Genomic DNA, 21357 nt, shown 5'->3' on the forward strand with positions numbered 1-21357 from the left:
GTCCGAGTTTATGCTTACCGCAGCATACTGTGCTCCGTAACAGTCGGTGAAGTACCTAGACAAGGTTAGCAGATGTCTCGCAGCCAGTTGGAGTTGAAAATGCATACAGGCCAGTACACGTGAATATCAACAGATTGCCGCAACTGAAGAAGCCTTCAGCAATGACAGGCGAGATCCAATGGACGTCTGGTCTAGCTGTCCAAGCGAACCAGAACAGCCTGCATACGTCAGTGAGCCAATCACCACATTACTGAATCGTGATCGTGTGCAGCTTACGAGACGGGAAACATTGGCGCCCCGATTTTGGCAATAATGAGCCTCTTCTCCGGTGCCATGTTGGCACTGCTGTTGCCTTCTTTTGCCTTCTTGGACTCCTTTGCCCAATAGGAGTTGTAGATATACAGTACTATGAGAAGGCCCATGATGCTGCCGACGGCCTGGCCGATGTATGTGAGACCAGTCGAGCCAATGCCAAAGCCGTAGACGTTCTCGAATCTGCGATCGTCTCGTAAGGGTCTGGATCGCACGATGAGGGTATGTGGAAACACTCACACCCAAGAGAACGCAGCAAAGAATGCGTTCAATAGGCCAAAGTTGAAGGCGTTGTAGATGTCAAACAAGCCAACAATCGGCTCAGTAAACATCATCTGGATCGGCCTTGAGACTGTCTTGGTGACAAAGTACTTCAAGCTCTGCAATGCGGAGGTGTTGAACTCGGGAGGCGGTTCGATGCCCAGTTTCTTCGCTCTTCGTTTGAGTAGAACGGCTTTGTAGGACTCCGACATGGGCGCTGTCAATGCGAAGGCGAAGACGATGCCGAAAAGGATTACCCATTGCGTCCAACGCCAGTTCTTCGACTCGGTCACGTAGCCTGACTCCAAAGTTAGTAGAGTTATATGAGCGGGTGAAGAACCACGCACCGCCTATGATCGGTCCGAAGACTGGTCCCTGTCGACAGAAAAGGGATTAGGTCAGATTTTTCTCGTAATTCGATGAGGCGTACTGGCGTGGAAAAGTACATACCATCTGCACCATCGTAATAAAGACCGCAACCGGCCCACCTCTCTTCTCAAGCGGCAAGAAGTCCGACACCATCGCCGTTCCAATGCTCAAACCTGCAAACAGAAGGGCAAAAGGGTCAGAAAATGTCTCAGACAGGGTAGGGTTTTGCTCATTGGTTTCATACCCGGACTCGCAAACAAACCGGCAAAGAACCTGCAGACGATCAACGATGTAATGTTCTGCGAGAACCCTGCTCCCAGCGTGAACGCTGCAACACCGGGCAGGGCACAGATGTAGACTGCTTTACGCCCGAACGTCTCGCTGGAAGGGCCAGCTACGATCGGTCCAAAGGATAGGCCGAGGAGGTAGGAGACGAATGGTAAAAGGGCGATCTCGCGGGTGACATGAAATTCGGTCTCGACCTGGGATATGCCTGGGGTGTAGACTGAAGATCCGAAGGGGCTATGGAGAAATGTTAGGGTGGGAAGTCGATGGCATGGCGAAGGGCTGACCTACCATAGAAATGCTATGGCAGTCGGGATGGCGCAGTGGTAGAACTTCTTTTGTGGAGACCAGTTTCTAGGATTGCCCTGAGACTTGTGAGTATTCGTATGAAAGGACACTTCTGGTCGGCATGGCTCACTTGATCATCTGGACCATCCCAGTCCTTGACTTCCGTTCGTTGGGCTCCATCCTCCAACGCCTCTGGGTTTGCCATCTTCTCCTATGCTCAAGTCAACGAGTCTATCCCGAAACATCTCCCACGTTGTCCTTGTGTCAATAGAGAAGGCATAGGCATCATGAGAGGACTTTGTAGCATGATGTGAGATGGATACGAATATGAGATATCTCGGCTTGCCGTGCCGGCCGACTTCGCCTGATCGGCAAAGACGGCGTGCTTTTGAAAACGCAGTGCACAGGCTTGTGATCAGTGATCAGAGTCGCTGTCGAGCTACATGCTCGGTATGTTTCCACAGAGTGATGGACAGGAAAAAACGTCTCTGGGGGTCGTTGGAGGTCGTGGTCTCGTCCTTCCAATTCAAGGGTACGCCAATATCCGTCAAAAGTGAGACGCATTCGTCCGTATTTACATTCGTGATGTGTACTGCCGCTAATCTGCGCTATGAGATGGTCGTGGAGTAATGCAGAGAGGAAAAGAAAAAAAAAGGAATCGTCTCATCATCAACATATCCATAGATATCTGATACTCGAACGGGGGCTGTAACTCATCAGGACATATCCACTGCTGTAGCAGAGGGAAAGCGGGACTCACATCGAACCCCGGACCTTTCGCGTCCTCAGAAGATCACCTTTGGTGCCCTCATGCATGTGAAGCGAACGTTATACCACTAAACCATTCTAGATGGTCATCAGCAGACGTTCAGCGGCTCAAGGAAGCTGGACGGCTTACCGAGCGAATTTAATGGTGGGACAAACTCTACGATAGATTATATTACTTTGTTTTTGTGGCCCGCAAACGAGGGGCCGTTGCCCCAATGCACTCTTAGAAAAAATGAGGAGATCAAGTCGGCATTGAACAAAGACAAGGTACTTATATCTGATCCATATACAAATTTCATCCGGAGAGACTACAGTTTAAACACCACCACCAATGATACACACAAACACAACCACTCACGTCAAAAATGCCATTCATCCTCACAAAGAGGCGGGTATCTAGCTCACTCCCAGAAACATCACTCACACATAACATCATGCCTCCGCATCGCCCTTTTCCAACCTTGCCCCCAAAACGCCAGAACACCGCCTCAGATATATTATAACCGCCTATCAGGATACACCCCCTCATACGGCCTATACCCCGTCTCCACCCTCCCCTGCCCGGCAAAAACATCCCAATCCTGCTGCTGCCGCTGCTGCTCCACACTAGTCCTAAAAGCCGGATGCACACCACCTCCAATCCCCTGCGCCCCTGCTCCCGCTCCCGCGGCCGCGGGACCTGAGCTCGCGGGGCCGTAGCCGGGGTGGTAGGGCCCGGTGTCGTCGGAGGAGTCGGACGGGCGGAAGTGGGTGGGCTTCATGTCGTAGTCGTACCCAGCCCCACCTCCTCTGCGTCCGCCGACAGCAGTCCCGGGAGGTGGGCGGGGGGGTAAGCCAGGCGCGTAGTCGTCTTCGCTGTACGTCCGATACGGACTCGCGCTCGGCTCCCGGCCCATCCTCGCCTCATGCCCAAGTAACCCGGCTCGATCGTCCTCCGCCACCGTCTCACTCCTCCCCCTTCCCTGCGGCGCCCTCTGCAATTCCGTCGCCGCCTCCCCAGTCCCCGCGTACGTCGGGCCAGCATACCTCGTCTCCCCCGCCGCCTTGGGCGGGAGCTGATAACTGACATCATCGTGCCGTCTTCTAGACCCCACGAAAAGCCACCTCAGCCCCCGGGCGGTCATCTTCACGATATCCCACGGATTAAACGCATCCGCTAGCGCCCATATGAAACCCTTATACTTCATGCCGTCTGGGGGGCCGCCGTCGCTGAAGCCCGAGTCGGGGGCGTGGATGGGGTCTTTGTAGGAATGTTTGAGCGAGTAAGGTTTCCAGGGGAAGGCGAAGATGTGCATCACGGAGAAGATGGCCATTTCGATGCAGAGCAGGACGCTGGGGATGCCGACTTTGATGTCCGGGTAGGCCAGAGTCTTGGTCGGCTGGAGAGGGCCGTCGCTGGAGGAGAGGAAGGAGATGACGATCTGCATCACCATCATTAGCACATACTCTTCAGAATAGTTGAGAGGTGAGGAAGGGGATACGCACACTCTGCCAAAACGAAAAGAAAATCACCAGCTTAATACACAACACCTTCAGAAACGGCCTGTGCTCCGCCAGATCCGCCTTCAGCTGGATGTAGAACTGCACCAGACAGAACATCGCCACCGTCACCGATGCCGCTTCAAACACCTGCACCCAGACGTGCGCGAAAGCGGGCGAGAGGCTGCTTTCGCAGTAGACGTCGTTCAATTGCGTGACGACCGCGACGATCGTGAAGAGCACCCGGATGAGGCAGTATTGGAAGACGCCGATCCAAATCACCTGTTACCACTGCGTTAGCACCTCATTCCTCCACTCGAAGGATAGATGACGGTGGTATACGCACATTAAACCAAGTCAACCCACTCCTCGGCTTCCTAAAAGGCCCCTTATTTTGCCCCCCACTAATAAGTTGCAGCCCAAAAACCCCCCAGAACCAATTCACCGGCACCAGCGTGCGGAAGTAATCCTTCTGATCATGCAAGTTCGGCGCAATATAATGACACAGCAGGGTGAAAAACGAACTAATCGCGAAAGCCTCATAACACCCTTCCAGGATGTCAAAGTAGATCGCGTGTCGGTATTCCAGGTAACTCAGGAAGGACACTACCGAGTAGATGGGGATTAGGAGGAGAATGCGGATGATGTGCCGTTGCTCGTAGGGTTTGAGATAGTGCGTCGCGTGGAGGAGGATGAGGGTGAGGCCGATGAGGGTGGCGATGCCGCCGAAGACTGCTGTTAAGAACAGGCCCAGGTGGTGGAAGGTGAAGCCTTTCCAGAGGGGCTTCTCTTCGATGTAGAGGTCCGTGAGGGTGGTGTTGCAGACGGGCATAGTTGGGGTGGGGTGAGCGGGTGCCCAGTCGTATGCCCGGATGTCCTATACCTTCTGCGAACGCTCGTGGTCCAAGACTGCGTTGGCTAGGTGTCGCGCCCTCGTCCGGCGCATGTGATTCTCCTCCTCTTGGCCTATGCGATATGCGCGGCTTATTGATGCTTGTCTTCCTTGTGTCTCTTGTCCTCTTCCCTTCCAACTCTTGTCTCCTTCTCGGCAAACTCTTAACCACAACTCAAGCCCTCGGCGCCTGCGCAACAGCCTCAGCTGCCCTTATACGTATCCAGCGAAGCTCTTCCAGTCAGCCGTCGTAAGCTTCGAAGTTGTTCGCAAACTCGCGTGCCCCAAAAAAACACCGCCTCTTGCGCGCCTGATACCAAGCCTGCGGTCCAAGTCAAATCCGAACAAAGCAAGCAAAACGTCTTCACTTCAGGCCTCTTCAACAGCTCATGCGACAGCGACCACAATTAGAACACTCACACACAACGCCTTACAACCTAACTGCGAACTGCGCCCTCCTGCCAAGCGCCTCCGACGTCCTGTCAGCGCAAAGAGAACAGGGTTCAACGAGGCTGGCGTCGGTGGCGGCGCGCTTCTCGCTTCTCCACAATGTCGCAGATCCGAATCTGGCGCTAGTGTTTCGTGAAGAGAGAGTTTTTGGGAAAGGAATTCTCTATCGTCACGTGGAAAAGAGACAGCATAGAGACAGCGGTAGTATGACGATCGTGTACTCGTTAGATTTCTCTCGACTAAACCAGTAGAGCAGTAGGATAACAAAAGGACATCAGAAACCCATGTCAACGAAAAGCCCTCACATCACCACCCTGACCCCATCCGGCGCAACCCCCACCCTCTCCTTCGCAAGCAAATCCACCAACAACCCACTGGGTTTATTATCCCTCCCGCCGCCGCGCAACGTATCCTGCGTCTCCTTGTACGCCTTCACACTCTTCAAGTACCCATCGAACAGATAACTCGAGTCCAGCGGTCCGCCCTTGGCTTCGGGATGGAACTGCGTAGAGAAGATCGGGCGGGACTTGTGGATCAGGCCTTCATTGCTCCCGTCGTTGAGGTTGGTGAAGTACTCCTTGAAATCGTTCGGGAGCGTGGCGGGGTCGACGGCGTACCCGTGGTTCTGCGAAGTGATGTGGCATTTCCCCGTACTTAAATCGAGAGCGGGGATATTGTGCGCGCGGTTGCCGTACTTCATCTTCGTAGTTGAAGCGCCGACGGCGATGGCGACGAGTTGGTGGCCGAGGCAGATGCCCATGATGGGGATCTGGCTGCTGTCCATGAGCTTGCGGAGGTTGTCGGAGGTGGCGCGGCAGTGCGTGGGGTCGCCCGGGCCGTTGGAGATGAAGACGCCGTCGAAGTGGTGGGCGGACTTGTGGATGGGGTAGTCGAAGGGGAGGCAGGTGACGCTGGCGCCGCGGGAGACGATGCTGCGGATGATGTTCTCCTTGACGCCGCAGTCGATGAGGGCGATGTGGGCGTCTCCATTGGGTGACGGAACGTGGAAGGGCGCCTTGGTCGATACCTTCTTGACGAGATTGATGCTGGCGGGGTCTTCGTATGCTTCGTCTTCGTCTGCGTCGTATTCCTCGCCGACCGTGATCTTGCCGAGCGAAGAACCCTGCTCTCGAAGGTGGGTAACGATGGCGCGAGTGTCCACTCCAGTAATTGCAGGCACGCCCTCACGAGCACACCAGTCCGACAGACTCTCCACGGCCGTCCAGTGCGAGTACTGCAAAGCCACGTCTGCCACCACCACACCGCAGGCCTGAATGTTCGGGCTCTCAAAGTACTTCAGCAGTCCATAGTCGTCCCTCGCCATCGACGGAACACCATAGTTGCCGATCAATGGCTGCGTGAAGACCAGAATCTGTCCGCGGTACGACGGGTCGGTCATGGACTCTGGGTATCCCACAAGAGAGGTCGTGAACACAGCTTCACCGCTGATGTTCGCCTTCGCGCCAAAGCTCTTGCCGTGGAAGATCGGTCCATCCTTGATCGTGAACGTCGCCGGCTCGTAGGATGGCTTGGTGGTTCGGACGACTCGTGGGGATGGGGAGCGTGGAGTGCCGTTGACAACGCTCGCCCTGAACCGGACCTGTAGAGTTGGCTTGAAGGTACGGGCAGTAAAGCTCGCGGTCGGCTTCAGCGGCATGGTCGGCATGAGTCGCGAAAAGGTCATAGTCGCCATAGATTTAGGTTGCGTGTTTTTGTATGTGCTCTTCTTCTTTCAAGAGCGGTGTTTCAGTTTACGGACGCCTTCCAAAGGTGGTCCGAGATGTAGTCTGTTGGGAACATGAAGTCAGCCATTGTGTATGCACAAATGAACACGTTATTCGGTGTGGTAAAACGCGATGGCTCCTATCTTTCGCCGGTGCATTGGGCAGGCGGTGTGCGTCATACCTTGCGAAGTGAAGATTGTGGGAGCAGTCATGAAGCCTCTGGGGGTGGGCTGAGGTCAATGGTAGAGGGGCTGAGTGTTAGGTGTGCATTGGGAGCACTCGAGTCGTTTTGAGGACGTTCGTGGTTGTTGTGAGGAGAAAGAGGTAGAAACGAAGGTGAAGCTGTGGAGATAGCAAAATGGTCAAAAAAGCTTCGTTGAGATAGAAAGCACGTCTTCTGATTGGCTGTGTTGCAATCGCGTGGTTGCCAGACTTCACACGTGCTTGAAAAACCGGCCCGAAGTATGGTAATGGATAATTGAGTGTTCGACGGTCTACATAGAAAGTGGTACAATCAGAAATTGCTGATGGATCATAACATGCTCTTTGTCCGTACACTGGGAGGAATTTACGCCATTGAACTCATCTCGTTAGCAGCAGCACAGGCTTCGCAAGCACATACGCCTTCCGCCATTTCCATGTCATGCCGAGTATACGGTAGCGGGATCTTGCGAGTCTGAACAAGCACAGTCCACTCTCATCGTAGCCTTTGATGACCGCTCAGGTTTTCGTCAGATAGCAAAGACTCTCGCATGGCCTCGCAGAACTCATAATCTCGTCGGTAGAGACTGCGGCACACGCGGTCTCGGAAAGCCTCTCATGCGTGGCAGGTCGCGATCAGGAAGCTGAATGCAGTAACTATAGTGGCCCTGGTGCCATTAGCGAATATGTTGTCCGGCGGCATTCTCACCTATGTTGTCCAGGCAGTTTTTCTGATCCCATCTCCTTCGGCGCAAGAACGAGGACTTCCCTAGGTGCGAGTTGCATCTTCCATGCTCTCAATGTCCCAGTAGTAGCCCAAGACTTGCGCACATCTCCTGTTCTTGCGACGTTCAGTCAAAATCTTCAATAAGCGTTCGGTGTAGAGTGCAGCTCGAAGGAGCTCACGTGATCTACGGGGTCCAACGAATACAGGAATACATGAGTTCTTCCCGAAAGTCGTATGTCCGAGAGAGGTGTAAGAGACGGAGGAGAGAGGTTCGGCCGAAAGGCGCAAGCACGCGAGTGAAAGGTGTTAAGGAGAAAGTAGGAAACTCCGAAACTTGCCTGTATTGCAGCGGACGGCGACCCTCTGTCCTAACGCACTGTTGGTGAGGTTTGCAACCGTGCGGCGTAGAGGAATGACAGCATTCTCGCGTGCCAATCTTTGGCGCCAACATGAAGGCGCGGGGGGTGTAGAGTGTCCAAGGAAACCGCCGGCAAAGATGGGGGAGTAGGGCAGCGATGCTGCCTCGACAGCGTCCTTATCAAGGCGCGATAAATGTTGCCGTAGCCGATGGTGTCCTGGCGTCTTGCTACCTGCACTCCTTCGATCGTATACGAGGGGGTTAAGATAGGCAGAGAGTAGATGGCGTAGATCTCCAGGCGAATGCACTCCTCAGATAAGGTTGCGATCCGGATAAGTCCAATTGCCACCCTCCCAGACCTCGAGAGAGCTCTTCCTCGTGCTGCTGGCCGACCCCCGCCAGCCTTGCACCCTTGGAAGCTGGTCCTGAACTCTCGGAGCTCACCTCGTGCGGAGTAACCCAACCTGCAGCACTGAAGACAATGAGCGAAACAGGAAGGTGCCAACCTCAGAAACCTCCGATGAGCCGCCACAGCTCAGATGTCCCACGCGAATCGTGAGATCGTAGAAGACGTACCCGACGAAGTGCCTCGCGATGTATTTTCTCCGTCCGGGTTGCACCCCACACCTGCTTTAGCGTTCATGCAGGTGCAGCGGTGTTGCAGCGCGCTACGGTGGGCGAGTTGAGCCGCGATCGTGTTCCTTCCAATGGAGGAGCTCAGCGGTATGCGAGGCGGGAGATGCGGGCTGTGGTGTTTGTGCTGGAGGGGAAAGTCATGACGACGAAGGGTGGCGAACGTGCTGTAAGGCCGCCTCGCGTGCGTGCAGATGCGAGCTTCACCTCATACTTGCCGCTACATCGTGAATATGCTCGATCTCGCTGGGAGGGAATTGGAAGTGAGAGCTTCCAGTTCAAGATACAGCATGAGCAGTGAACCCGAGGCGGTGTCTGCAGGGCGGCGCGTCGTGAGCTTGACCTTGCGGAAGTGTGGACGGGAAGGCCGGGGGTGGGTGTTCGTGAAGTCGTCGTGCAACAGAGAGGCAAGCTCCGTGTTGGCGGTATCTGGACATGTTTCTGGGGGGAGGTGAGGAGAGGCTTCACGGTGGCGTCGAGTTTTTTGATGAGTCTTGGATCTAGGTTGGCGTCATGCATCTTCCGCTGAAGCTAGGTATTGCGAGTGACATCGGAACAAGGTTTGTTGCGACTACTGCAAGGCTCGCGCAGGCGATACCACGTCCCCCACAACTTTCTGGTCGTTGAACTGCGGGTATCCGCATCCGCTGGCAGGAAGAAAGAAACCTGAAACGACGTGCAGCGAGCAGAGGAGTGAGTTGTGTGTTGTGTGGTTGACGGAGAGTTCGCCAATCGCACTCTTTGACGCTCTTTGGCTTCGAAGCCATCCCGCTTCAAGGCCGTCGACTCCACCTGTTGCTGCTGATCTTCATCTGTCCCGAGAAGTGCATCTTCTGGTCTTCTCCTCTCCACCATCATCCCGACCACCTCGTCCCTTCCCTTCTCCTCCCTCCCTCACCGAGTCCCTCGTTGATCCTCTCCGCGTGCATTACCCGGGCACGACGTCGTCTTGACCGTGGACCACCACGCCCTTCCACTCGCTTGTCTCTTTTTTCCTTTCCACCTAAACCAACCACGCATCTTCGCAGGGCCGAAAGCGTGTTGCCGCATTACCCGAACGTACTTGTCATCGATCGAATACCACACTGTATCGACTACATCGCCACCGCTACGGAGTACCGCCCGACTAATACTGCCACCACCGCCACCACCTCCACTTTTGACAGCTCTTGTACCTATATCAAGTCTTCCTCCGCCAAGACTCCGGGACCATCACGCCGGCAGCCATTGGGCGGGTACGGGAGACAGTGCAGCTTGCATGACCGTCACGAGGGGTGCTTAGAGCATCTAAGCTGTTTGAAAGAATCATAATATCGTTGGAAGGATGAAGACTCGAGGGATGCTGCCCTTCCGGACGGCCCTCGCAGGGGTCATGCTGCTCAACATGGCTACCGCCCAAGGCCCGAGTGGTATACAGCAGCAGTACTGCTCGAACCAGAATACCGGTTCAGGGTTCTCACCAGGTGAGTACCCTGATGGTGATTCCCATTACACCCCCTACTTGTGAGCTCGACGCTGACAGCTCCACAGTGTACAGCATCTACCAGTCTATGGGGTCATGCTCGAAGACTTGTAGGAGCCAATATGCCTTTGCGATTGTAAAAGGCAAGGACTGTTGGTGTTCCGACTATACCCCCTCTCAGCAGGCAGACACCGGAGACTGTGATTCCACTTGTCCTGGCTATCCTGACGACTACTGCGGCAACCCCGGCCGTGGCATGTTTGGATATATCCCCTTGGACAAGCAACCTTCTGGGACGGCCGGCGCGAGCTCCTCGCAGCCGGAGAGCACGTCTGCAGTGAGTCGGCTACTGCGCCTACCACCTTATCGATGCCCGCGCTGACATTTGACCGCAGCCGCAGACTTCTGATCCACCGAGCTCTGATCCACCCAGTTCCAGTCCGCCAACCTCGAGCTCACCACCGCCCTCACCGACTTCGAGCCCCGAACCCCAGACGAGCTATGTGAGTATCCAAACGACGGTGACGAGCGTCAAGACGAAGAAGCCTGAAGTGGTAACGTCTTATGTCACACCTGTATGACAGCACGTTTCATCTTGCGGTCTGCTTGGAGGATGATCCTGCCTCGAATCGCGTCTCGCTACAACACCGCGCGCCTTGTATTGCAACATCTACTAACAATGATGTTCAACAGACACCACCATCGATCAGCTCGTCGCCGCCACCTCCGGCCTCTTCATCGTCTAGCGATTCTTCATCGAGCGAATCTTCATCGAGCGAATCTCCATCGAGCGAATCTCCATCGAGCGAATCTCCATCGAGCGAATCTCCATCGAGCGAATCTTCGTCGAGCGATCCTCCTTCGAGCTCGGACCCATCGTCTTCTACATCATCTACCCGAACCATGACTCCTGTCGTTCACACCAGTGTCATCACCAGGTCTGGATCTGTTGTGACCCAAACCGTCACCACTACTCCTGTCGTTGTTGGCGGCGGGGGTGACGACTCGCCAGCTCAATCGCAACAACTCCAAAAGAAAGCCGGCTTGTCGTCTGGCGCCATCGCTGGCATTGTCATTGGCACTCTCGTCGGCTTGGGCGCACTCATTCTAGCTGCCTTCTGCCTCTACCGCCGCCGCAAGAACACCGACAATGAGGCCAACCCCACCTCGCGACCTAAGCGGACTACCAGCGTTCTCAGCCGCACCGGTCTGCTGTCTCGCGGTCGCCCACAGAGCATGGCCGAAATCCATGAGGATCCCTTCACTGGTGGTGGCAATAGCATCCGCCACTCCGCGATGATGGGCGCTGGCGCAACCGTCGAGCCTAGTAGCCCGCTCGGCGGCAGCCAGAACAACCTCTCCGACTCTGCACGAAGATCCAGCAGGCCGATGGTGTACGATCAGCGACTGAACCCGTCGGCGCTGTTTGCGAACCAAGAGGCGAATGGAAGCAGAATATCGATACAAGATCAACAAGATTACAGTCGGCCGCTTGGGGTCGCCAATCCGGACTACCGACCCAGTTTCGATTCACGGTGACTGCACGCTCATTGAGGGGTGGGATTGTACTATTTGACTTATTGCTTTACGAACTTCACGCACACGAGGGAAGGGCTAGCGAGGCGCATGGGGTGTGACCTCGCTTATATCCAGGGACAGGGATGGGGCACGGATGGGCATGGGAACGCCTACAGGTATACGGCACTGCACTGCAGATGAGGAGGGGGAAAGACAGGACATGCACGGTACGCATAGGATGAGCTTTGAGCGTGGACGAGAGTCGCGCGTAATGGAGCCGAGCAGGGGTGCGCTCATCGTCGCATCACAGGATGAGGGCAAGGACAGATGCCGTAAGAGGAACATGTTGGAGATCAGTGAAAGAGAAGCATACAACATATATTATCTGGACTGTAACCAGCCGAGGGCAATGTGAATACATTAATCGCTCATCCATTTTGGCTGTACTTTTCAGCGCTACACGCCTGTTAAACAGATATACACGTAGACACAAATCATTAGTACAAATGTCCTCGCCGCTTCATATCTCAGGCTCGAGCCTACACCATCGCCAACCCACCCATCACCACCACAGCCGCCACATACACCTCTCCCATCACACCCCCCGTCGCCCGCGCCGCCGCTCCACTCGATGAGCTGCTCTCCGCCCCCTGCGTCCTGGACGGCGGGCTCGTCACCCGCGTAGCCGACCCGCCCTTGCCATTCCCATTTCCGCTCCCACCACTCGAGCTCGTAGTCGGTTTCGGCGACTTCACAGACCCAGTCTCCTTGACCTTCGTCGGCGCCTCGAAGAGTCTGTTTCCGTTCGAGGCGAGCGTCCAGCCCAGCGCTGAGCCATCTTTCGCGACCGCTTTGCCGCGCACGAAGGTGTCGAGTTTGGCGTCGGAGAGGTCGATGGTGGTTTCGAAGCCTGTTCGCACGGCGGACGTGACGTTCGTCCAGGTCGAGGAGTTGGATGAGGGAGCGGTGAGGACGGTCCAGGACACGATGTCCGTTGCTCCGTTCCAGGAGAAATACGCCGACTTGCCGGATTTATCCCAGTGGATGTCGGGATTGGTGGTGGGTTTGCCGACCCAGGGCTGACGGAAGGCGCGGTAGGAGTTTACGACGTTGGAGGCGCCGAATTGGACGTCGAGCAACAAATTGCCGTTGTGGTCGAGCTCGGCGAAGTACGGCTGCGACCCGAAGCCGAGGAGGAAGTTGGTGGAAGTGTTGGTCGGGTCGATGGGTTGCAGGGAGCCTTCGAATTCGGAAAAGGTTTGATCGGAGTTGGTGAATTCGGTGTTGAGCTTCACGGTCATGGCGTCTTGGTCTACGTCGAGGAGGAGGCCGCGAGAGTAGTCGATGGTGTCCGTGGGCCCGTTGTCGAAGAGCGTGAGACGGGTTTGCTTCGCGTCGACCCAGCGCGCGTCGTGCTGGAAAGCGAACTCCGCGTCGGGGTCGACTTTGAAGTCGGATTTCTTGCCGTTCAGACGCCAGATGATGCTGCCGTCGTCGCCGGAGATCTTGTACACGCAGTCCATCACTCTTGCGCTGACGAGGTAGTCCCCGTTGGTGTCCTTTTCGATGGAGTTGATGTGGAAGTAGTCCCAGGGCGCGTCTTCGGACGTTCCGACGTCCGAGGGCAGGGGGTTGTAGGATTCCTCGATGCCCACGTGCGTGGTGGAGTTCCATTGGAAGACGAGCTCGCCGGTCTCGATGTTGAGTTCTTGGAAGGTGCACTCGAAGAGCCAGCCGTCTTCGGGACCGCCGGAGGGGGAGAGGTCGTAGGGGATGGCGGTGTAGATTGCGACTAAGGCGGTGTCGTCGGCGGTGATTTCGAACTCGTGGATGTCGCCCATGTTGTCGCCGAAGTTGGCGACTTGGAAATGCGCGATTTCGGTGTAGGATTGGTCGAGGATGTAGAAGGAGCCGCGGCCGTAGCTATAGTCATGGGCAGAGGTGTTAGCAGGTGTCTCTCCATGAGTTGATATGAGGATGGAAGGTCTCAGAGCGCAGCAGCTGGTGATCTTCCAGCCGTTGGAAGTGCTTTGGAGAACCGTCCGTCTGTCAGTTTGACGTACCCGTCGAGGAGCTCGCCAGACCAGAAGGTCAGGACGGGGTTGCCTTTGTAGGTCGAGGCTTTGAAGTCGAAGGGTTTGGAGTAGTTTCCTGTCCAAATGAGGCTGCCGACGATGTCGTCGGAGAATTCTGGATATCAACTTAGCAAGGTGTTCTTGTGATGCTGATGGTAGGGAAGTTTGGACGTACCGAATATGGTAGGCCAATCCTGCCCACTGTCAGGCGACCCATCGACACCGATGAAGATGTATCCGTCCATCAATCCGGATCCATTCTTGTTGACAAGCATTTCCGGAGGCGAAACGTTCGCATTGGACATGTAACTCTGCGACGGCGACTCGCTCTGCGCCGAGTAGTCTTGCATGTCATAGCTGACCGAGTCCTGGGAGAAAGCGAGCGGCAGGGCTGCTGACAGCCAAACGAGTGTGGAGGTGTGCATCGTGGGCGACACCAAATCTAAAGAAACCCTGGAAAGCTTACAGAAGTGAAGATGAATAAGATGGGGATGACAAGAAAGAACGAAGGAAACTCAAATGGGGAATATGGCCTACTATTTACCCTACCTGTGGCGCGAGCTCTGGGTATATTGGATGGGGAGATGAGCCGCTCGTTCATTTCGAGATCCTCTCGCCATCGGCACGAACGGCCCCAGATGGTTCTAGCCTGGCCAGGCCAAGGCAAAGCCACGCGTTTGGGTCGGGCTAGTCATGGGATATGCTTTTGCTTTTGTTGAAGTATCGCCGCTGGGCGTGCCGTACATGCGGCTTCATCGTCTGAGTTGGAGAGTTGTTGTCGTTGGTGAAGTTGTAGAGGCAGAAATGCTGACAGATGAGATGAGGTGAGAGTCACGTGCAAGAAACACTGCATTGGGCTAGCGTACGGTAGGATCTCGACCTCACTCTCCAAGACTCCCACGGCACGTCATCCTGGTGACCTCCTCATTCCTAATTCCATGGCCAGAAAAACGATCAGAAAGCGACGAGACTGCTGTATGGCGACGACAGTCAAGAAGGCGCAGCAACAGCACGCTCGAGGCGGGCGGTTGCTTGGGGAGGTAGCACTCTCCTCGTTGGCCGCCACAGAAGCATGAGTGCCTGATGGCAGCTCAGATGTGTCAGGCTGCCAGCCTCGTGGAAAGCAAGAGGTATCTGGTCCCGCCGTCCCTTTCTGCGGTCTTTCGTATTCCTTTCGTCTTCGTCCTGGCGAAATTTGAGTTCCAACTGGCTTCGCCATCATGGCGGAGTTCGCTGTCGGCGCCAGCGCCGCCGGCTTCATTTCGCTCGGCCTGCAGGTCACCAACGGCTTGATTAAATATTGTGATGCCTGGAAGGAATTCGAGAAAGATGCGAAGACTGGACTTATCCGGCTGCGTGGCCTGTCGCACATCCTCGAAGTTCTCAACTCCGTCATGGCGGGCTCCGACCTCGTCGGCCGCCCGTCGTTCGACACAGTTGCATCAACCATTGAAGACTGCGGCGACAGTCTTCTTGAGATGGAGAAGCTTCATCTCTCCTGCTTCAGGACTTCAGAGTCTACAGTGGTACCAAAAGCGCTGACTGCGCAGCTTCTACGAGCAAGGTACCCTTTTCGCAAGGTCAAGATCAAGACGTTGAGTGCCTTGTTGAATGACCTACAAATCAACCTAAATACGGCGTTGATGGTCATACAAAGGTACGTCGTGTTGGCTCTCAACTTGACTCGAGCTGAATACTATGGATCCGACACAGCGATGGCTTCAACTATCTGAGTGGCGTCCTCAAGTCCCAGCATCAGCAGTCGCTTGGCCAGATGAGCAGCATCCATGTGGAGCTACAGGGAACTTCGGCGTTGATGCAGTCGACAGTCATGAGACTTGAAGATCTGCCCACGCAGCTGGACCGTCTCCAGCGGGTTGCGCGACCGTCATCAAATGCCACCGAACCGCTGCTCACAAACGCTGTATCACGAGCAACGTCGGACGAATTCAATGCGATGGGGACTAACCTTCGCACATGGAAGAAGCCAGGTCTCCAAGCCTCTCCAACTTTCGGATGTCAATGCAAGCCGGGGTTCACGTATCGAAACACAACAGGACTTGGCAGCTTCCACTATAGCTCAGAAGAATGGTCGCAACACGTTCCAAGCTGTCCTGCATACCGTACAACCCAGAGACGAAGGCGCAAAGCTATCAAAGTCATGCTGCCCTTCTACTGGTGGCAAGGTGGGCAGTATGTCGTGCTCGACTTTTCAATTGGAGCTGGTAACACAACGATCCGGAGAAGCCTGGCATGCAGGCGCATTCTCCCCCCGGATAATCCTTTTAAAAAGCTGTTGGAGCAGCATCACGGGGCCACGTTGTTCCAGGACGCTGGAGAAGGGCAGTTGAGGCAGAAACTGGCCACAATGTTCGAGACCGGGCTGATATCTCCCCACGACGTTGAAGGCGATTACCAAAGGACACTATTACACGTCAGTTCAATCGAAGGGATTTCTATTAGATTCACTTACTAACCTCATTGACTGTTAGATGACGGTTGAGCTCGTTGTTCTAAATTACTCACGTGGATGTAACTTGAGCGCGTTTCTCGCTATCCTGCAAGACTTGATCGAAGCAGGCGTCCCAACACATGAGTACGACGATTTTGACGAGTGAGTGAGTAAAAGGCCAGCAAGTCTACACATGCTGATCAGTTGACTGAACAAGCTTACCTATCGACTATTGGCTCACATACCATGTGGGATATGATGATATTTGTAGCACGACCGTGGCAATGCTTTGGTCCGGCCTCAGTCCACGTGGATTGATCACCATGAGGAACTGGACCGTGGAGGCGATGGAGCAGTGTGCTAGCATTGCCGAAGGAAAGTTTTGTAACCTCTGAGCTGTCATTCGTCATCTTACTGCCTCCCAGATCTCGAGCTCTCCGACTACTACCGAGCTATATTGACAAGAGACATGTTGCTACTCCGCCACGCAATCTCTACGAGAAGAGAGTGCGTGGACGAAGTTCTACCCGGCAGTCAAAATGGAGCGCATGCCGCGGTAGACTGGCCTGGAGGCCTTGAAATGCTCATTAGGTCCGGCATTGATATTGATCTGCAAGACAGGCCCGGATATACCCCACTGGAACAAGCGCTGCAGTACCAGAAGGACAAGAAGTGCATTCTCTTGCTGTTGCGAGCAGACTGCGCTATTACAGGAAGCGGTCGTGCGATTGGATAGTATTCTTTCTCCTACGACGCCCAACATTCACAAGACGATGGGACGGCTGTTCTTGATGCTGTGATTGACGCCATCTTCGACCGGCGCTCTCGACTGCGGGATTTAGCCGTCCAATGTCTTCCGATGAGCCTGCATGGACAGCTTGGACTGCACGACCAGAAGGTTCTTGACGGGCATGCATGGGGAGTGCAAGAAGCTTTGGCCGCGAGAGACGTCTCTGTGCCTTCTGCCTTGCGCGTGTCTCACCTAGAACATGGAGTATACCACTTTTTGACGTATACAAAAGGCGACTGCGTTACCGCTGGCCTGGCGGATATACTATGGCATCGCGGCTTCCGAGATGTGGAAATGCGCGACGTGGATGGCAGGAAGCCCATAGACTTTGTCTACAGGTTGCTACGGTGGACGGATGATGTTTCCCGGCAACTCAACGAACACACCAGGCTGGCCACATGGCTGCTGCACAAGTGTGCATCACAAGGTGGAGATCCAACTTTGCGCGACTGCAGAGAAATTCTCGCGGCAAGTCTGGGCTGGCTCGCGGGCGATATCTACGGCTACGAGATGGAATATGGCCGCTTTTCTATTGATAGCACTGGATTTCATCAGAAAGGCGCTCTCGACGAACAGACTCAGCTCTTCATGGAGAGGATCTTCGACCTTGACCAGCAGACTTCTCACACAGAGTGTGCGTGTCCATGCTCAGTTGGAGGATGCGCCGCGATTGACCGCTTCTTCCGAGTAGATGGACGAGGTGGCGGCGAGAGGGAGATAGGCTCATCGTCAAAGTCGGCGAGAAGAGTGTGGTTCCTGGGTCAGCTTCTCGACCAGGAATCAGAATGTTGGACCAAACTCGTACTACGAATCATCCGTGCTGTCGCGTTCAACGACTTCGGCCTCGACCATACTTGTTTCAGCATCTCTTGGTGGCAGGTAACTGACTATTTCCCTGAGTGGGATGGGGAGCTACTTGATAAACATCGGCCAACGCGGATTGAGCGGTTCGAGAGGTTGCTTCCCAAGCTACTGTCGACGTACGAGACTTCTAGAATGGACCTCGCGGTGTGGGTGGATGGGCCGATGCAAGACTTGATCAAGCAAGCTCTACGCGCGGAGAGATACCCGAAAGAAGTCTACGAGATCACGGGAATTGTGCTCGAAGAGGTCGAAGACGACGATGATGAGGATAGCGTTGACGGAGCTGAAGAATGTTCTCTGGGGACGACCGACGCTGAGAGCGATAGTGATGGCTCCAGCGAAGGCTAGAGCTGCTGAGAACAGGGTCTGCATTGGAGGCTTGGTGCATGATGATGCACCGGGGTGTGTGGAGGATTCAATGTTGGATGTTGCGCGGTGAGGGTCGATCGAGGAGGTCATGGTTCTTGATGTTCTTGATGCAGTTGTTGTGAGTTTAAAGTGGGGGCAGGCGGCAACGATGTGATTCTCGAATTGAGAGTTGAAGCTAGCTTCATACTAAGCTCTCTGTTTTGCACACGAAGCTATCTATCACCGGCGCCCCGGTCGCTTCGGCCTCGCAAAGCCACCGCCTCCCACAGGCGTCGCGGATCCACTCTCTTGCCCGTCTGACGCAGCCGCAGAGATACCCTCGTTCAGCGCATCGGCCGTAATCTCTGCAGGCTCGGTAGCCTCCAAGGACTTTGCAATCTCCAGCCCAGCATCTCGTTCTGCGACCGTCCTCGTCCAGCTTTTGCCAGTACTGTAAATCATCCTCTCCTTGATCTTCGAGCCTGCCGGACAAGTGTAGATAAACATGATCTTCACCCCGTCCGCATCAGGATGCGAGTAGAAGCTATACCGGGGCTCCTTCGACTCGATTCTCCCTCCCACTTCCGCCCCTCCGACGCCATCCGACGAAGAGTCAAGCTGCAGTGTCTCATCCGGCAGCACATACTTCAGCTGTACCAGGGTGCCTTTACATCCTTCCTCCTTCAATCCGCTCAGCGCCTCCACCACGCCCTCCCCAGTCTTGACATCCACCCGACTGCTGACATGCCCTCTTCTCGCACCCGTACCCTGTGCTTCTCGCGCTTCAGCCTCTTTAACACCCTGCAGCCCACTCTCCTCTTCTGTCAATGGCGCAGAGACGGACTCGCTCACCTCATGCTTCGCCCAGCCGGTGGCAGTCAACTCGGACTTCTCAGTCGTGAAGACAGTCTGTCTAAAGCGCTCAATGCCCAGCTCACGAACTAGTGTCAAACGTGTCGAAGCGAACAGCATCTTCTGCCGTACCGGTGCGGCATTCGGGACGAATGTAATCGCCGCATAGCCGTTCGCTTCGTTGGGATGAGTTTTGAGCAGGATGTAGGTTGCTTGGTTGGGCGAGAGGTGAGACTGCAATTGCTCGAGGTCGTCGGTGAAGGAGTCGTTGGTCAAGGCAATGGTATTGGAAGGGCGTAACGACTCGGACTCGATCGTTGCGAAGAGGGCGCGTTGGGAGGGGTCGGAGACGAGGGTGTTGAAGGCATTCTGGAGTTCTTGGGAGGCTAGTTGATGTCAGTATGGCCGCAGAAGATGGAATCGGTGACTGTATGCTGACCTGATATTCCGGACTGCATCTTTTGGAGTCCTGGACCTTGGGTGGGAGTTAAGCAGACGCCTGAAGTCGAAGCCGAGGTTGAGAATGGCCGAATTGGGAAGTTGCGGGCGAGTGGGGCAACATTCACTTCAAGATCGACGTCACATGTTACTCCTCAATTTGCACATGCAAGTATTCGTCCTCTGCGAACGATGTACTGTTTCTCAAGCTAATACAGAGTAGACATTGTCCTTCCACGTATCCCCGGATCACATAAATCATCTGATCTTTGTCGTTCCAGAAGCTTTGGGACCCACTGGTAACTTGTGTTGAATTGATTGATCAATCGATCGGTCAAATACATACGCAGAGATTGCAGCCTTCCACAAAACGAGAAAATCCCGTATCCTGGACTCGGATCAACCACACAGACAATCCATACCACGCCCAACGACACCATGGACTTCATAGTAGGAACCTTCAACCACTCCGTCCTCTACACCCTCCACTTCACCCCTCCCTCCCCAACCACCAAGAAGGAAGCCTCCCTAACCCTCCTCCGCGACCACCCAGCCGTAGCCGGGCACTCCTGGCTCTCCTGCTCCCCGGACAAGAAATACCTCTACGCCACCGCGTGGACTAAACCACAACCCTCCGTGGCCGCCTACCGTATAAAGTCTTCCGGCCGGGAGATACAGTTCTTAAACGCTAGACACGTCCGCGCGCTTCCCGGATACGTCTGCGCCAATTCTACGCATCTATTCTCCGTCGGCGGACCTACTGGCGAGGTGTTCAGGCTAGAAGCAGACGGTGGTATCGGACCCTTAGTCCAAGAACTCGACTTCGTCACCGGCCAAGGCGAGAACGTGAGCGAGAAGCGCGGCGAAGTGGCGCATGGGAGTTTCGGCGGGTTGAGACATGGCTCGCATTCAGTCGATTTGAGTCCCGATGGGAGTAAATTGTACGTTGCCGACATAGGCCGGAATTGCATCTGGACGTATGCGGTTACCAAGACGAGGGATATGAGTGAGAAGCCGTTGTCTAAACTGAAAAAGGTCATGAGTACGAGGGAAGGCGATGGGCCGAGACATGTATGGCCGCATCCGGGAGGGAAGGTGGTGTATTGTTTGCAGGAGCATACGAGTATGGTCGATGTTTTTGCTGTGGCTGAAGGGGAGGAAGGGACGGGGTTGGAGTTTAAGCAAGCGGTTAAGATTATTCCGGCTGAAGAGGATGTTAAGAAGTATTGGGCCGATGAGGTTAGGGTGTCTACTGGGCCGGATCCGATGAAGCCTAGGTATTTGTATGCTTCTACGAGAGGGCTGGAGGCGAAGACGAAGGGGTGGGTCGCTGTGTTTAAGCTTGGTGATGACGGGTTGTTGGCTTCGGAGGAGACGTTGCATATCTGGCAGACGCCGACGAGTGGCGGGTTAGCAAATGCTATTGAGCCTGCGCCGTGGGTGAAAGGGAAGGAAGATGATGTAGAGTATCTCGCTGTGACTGATAGTGAGGAGGGCTGGGTGTTCATGCTATCCTTTGATGGCAAGCAGATCTGTGAAGTGGCGAGGCTGAACCTAGGCAAGACAGACGAAGGCAACGTTGTGGGTTGTGCGACGGCAGTATGGCTGGGTGACAGCAAGGGAGGCAATGTAGAATTCTTTCGGCATCGATAGAGGCTATTGACGCTTACTCTGAGGTCAGTCCTTTCTGCAATATCTCCTGGCTGGTATCTTTTTCGGATCGCTCGCACCGACTTTTAACCCAGCCTTCACGTAAAGAGCTCATGTCCTCGTCATCCGTGCATCGTTGCAAAGACCATGTTCATCGCGGC

The 21357-nt window shown here is 54.9% G+C and overlaps 9 protein-coding genes and 1 non-coding gene across 10 annotated transcripts; 4 read left to right on the forward strand and 6 right to left on the reverse strand.

The window, feature by feature from the left end:
• Nucleotides 1-272: 272 nt before the first annotated feature.
• LTR77_001821 (uncharacterized protein) lies at nucleotides 273-1720 on the reverse strand (the record flags this gene model as incomplete). Its single annotated transcript, XM_064799081.1, has 7 exons — nucleotides 273-495; nucleotides 553-871; nucleotides 921-948; nucleotides 1024-1115; nucleotides 1187-1464; nucleotides 1519-1592; nucleotides 1646-1720. 7 exons carry the CDS (start codon nucleotides 1718-1720, stop codon nucleotides 273-275), a joined length of 1089 nt encoding a protein of 362 aa, XP_064663408.1.
• Nucleotides 1721-2246: 526 nt separating this feature from the next.
• LTR77_001822 lies at nucleotides 2247-2377 on the reverse strand. Its single transcript has one exon. It is a non-coding gene; the product is annotated as a tRNA-Val (tRNA).
• Nucleotides 2378-2780: 403 nt separating this feature from the next.
• Nucleotides 2781-4594, reverse strand: LTR77_001823 (uncharacterized protein; the record flags this gene model as incomplete). The annotated part of the gene is made up of 3 exons (XM_064799082.1): nucleotides 2781-3704; nucleotides 3769-4044; nucleotides 4109-4594. The coding sequence occupies 3 exons, from the start codon at nucleotides 4592-4594 to the stop codon at nucleotides 2781-2783; spliced, it is 1686 nt and encodes a 561-aa protein (XP_064663409.1).
• Nucleotides 4595-5405: 811 nt separating this feature from the next.
• CPA1 (Multifunctional pyrimidine synthesis protein CAD) lies at nucleotides 5406-6761 on the reverse strand (the record flags this gene model as incomplete). The annotated part of the gene is made up of 1 exon (XM_064799083.1): nucleotides 5406-6761. One exon carries the CDS (start codon nucleotides 6759-6761, stop codon nucleotides 5406-5408), a length of 1356 nt encoding a protein of 451 aa, XP_064663410.1.
• A 3370-nt stretch (nucleotides 6762-10131) lies between these two features.
• LTR77_001825 (uncharacterized protein) lies at nucleotides 10132-11748 on the forward strand (the record flags this gene model as incomplete). Its single annotated transcript, XM_064799084.1, has 4 exons — nucleotides 10132-10210; nucleotides 10278-10546; nucleotides 10611-10784; nucleotides 10903-11748. The coding sequence occupies 4 exons, from the start codon at nucleotides 10132-10134 to the stop codon at nucleotides 11746-11748; spliced, it is 1368 nt and encodes a 455-aa protein (XP_064663411.1).
• Nucleotides 11749-12266: 518 nt separating this feature from the next.
• LTR77_001826 (uncharacterized protein) lies at nucleotides 12267-14227 on the reverse strand (the record flags this gene model as incomplete). Its single annotated transcript, XM_064799085.1, has 3 exons — nucleotides 12267-13650; nucleotides 13791-13917; nucleotides 13978-14227. 3 exons carry the CDS (start codon nucleotides 14225-14227, stop codon nucleotides 12267-12269), a joined length of 1761 nt encoding a protein of 586 aa, XP_064663412.1.
• A 795-nt stretch (nucleotides 14228-15022) lies between these two features.
• Nucleotides 15023-16420, forward strand: LTR77_001827 (uncharacterized protein; the record flags this gene model as incomplete). Its single annotated transcript, XM_064799086.1, has 3 exons — nucleotides 15023-15459; nucleotides 15516-16236; nucleotides 16295-16420. The coding sequence occupies 3 exons, from the start codon at nucleotides 15023-15025 to the stop codon at nucleotides 16418-16420; spliced, it is 1284 nt and encodes a 427-aa protein (XP_064663413.1).
• Nucleotides 16421-17113: 693 nt separating this feature from the next.
• On the forward strand, nucleotides 17114-18256 carry LTR77_001828 (uncharacterized protein; the record flags this gene model as incomplete). Its single annotated transcript, XM_064799087.1, has 1 exon — nucleotides 17114-18256. The coding sequence occupies one exon, from the start codon at nucleotides 17114-17116 to the stop codon at nucleotides 18254-18256; it is 1143 nt and encodes a 380-aa protein (XP_064663414.1).
• A 240-nt stretch (nucleotides 18257-18496) lies between these two features.
• On the reverse strand, nucleotides 18497-19566 carry TWF1 (Twinfilin-1; the record flags this gene model as incomplete). Its single annotated transcript, XM_064799088.1, has 2 exons — nucleotides 18497-19494; nucleotides 19548-19566. 2 exons carry the CDS (start codon nucleotides 19564-19566, stop codon nucleotides 18497-18499), a joined length of 1017 nt encoding a protein of 338 aa, XP_064663415.1.
• Nucleotides 19567-19984: 418 nt separating this feature from the next.
• Nucleotides 19985-21199, forward strand: LTR77_001830 (uncharacterized protein; the record flags this gene model as incomplete). The annotated part of the gene is made up of 1 exon (XM_064799089.1): nucleotides 19985-21199. One exon carries the CDS (start codon nucleotides 19985-19987, stop codon nucleotides 21197-21199), a length of 1215 nt encoding a protein of 404 aa, XP_064663416.1.
• Between the last annotated feature and the right edge of the window lie 158 nt (nucleotides 21200-21357).

The sequence above is a fragment of the Saxophila tyrrhenica genome, assembly GCF_035928015.1.
Source record: "Saxophila tyrrhenica strain CCFEE 5935 chromosome Unknown scaffold_2, whole genome shotgun sequence".
NCBI classification, from domain to species: Eukaryota; Fungi; Ascomycota; class Dothideomycetes; order Mycosphaerellales; family Extremaceae; genus Saxophila; species Saxophila tyrrhenica.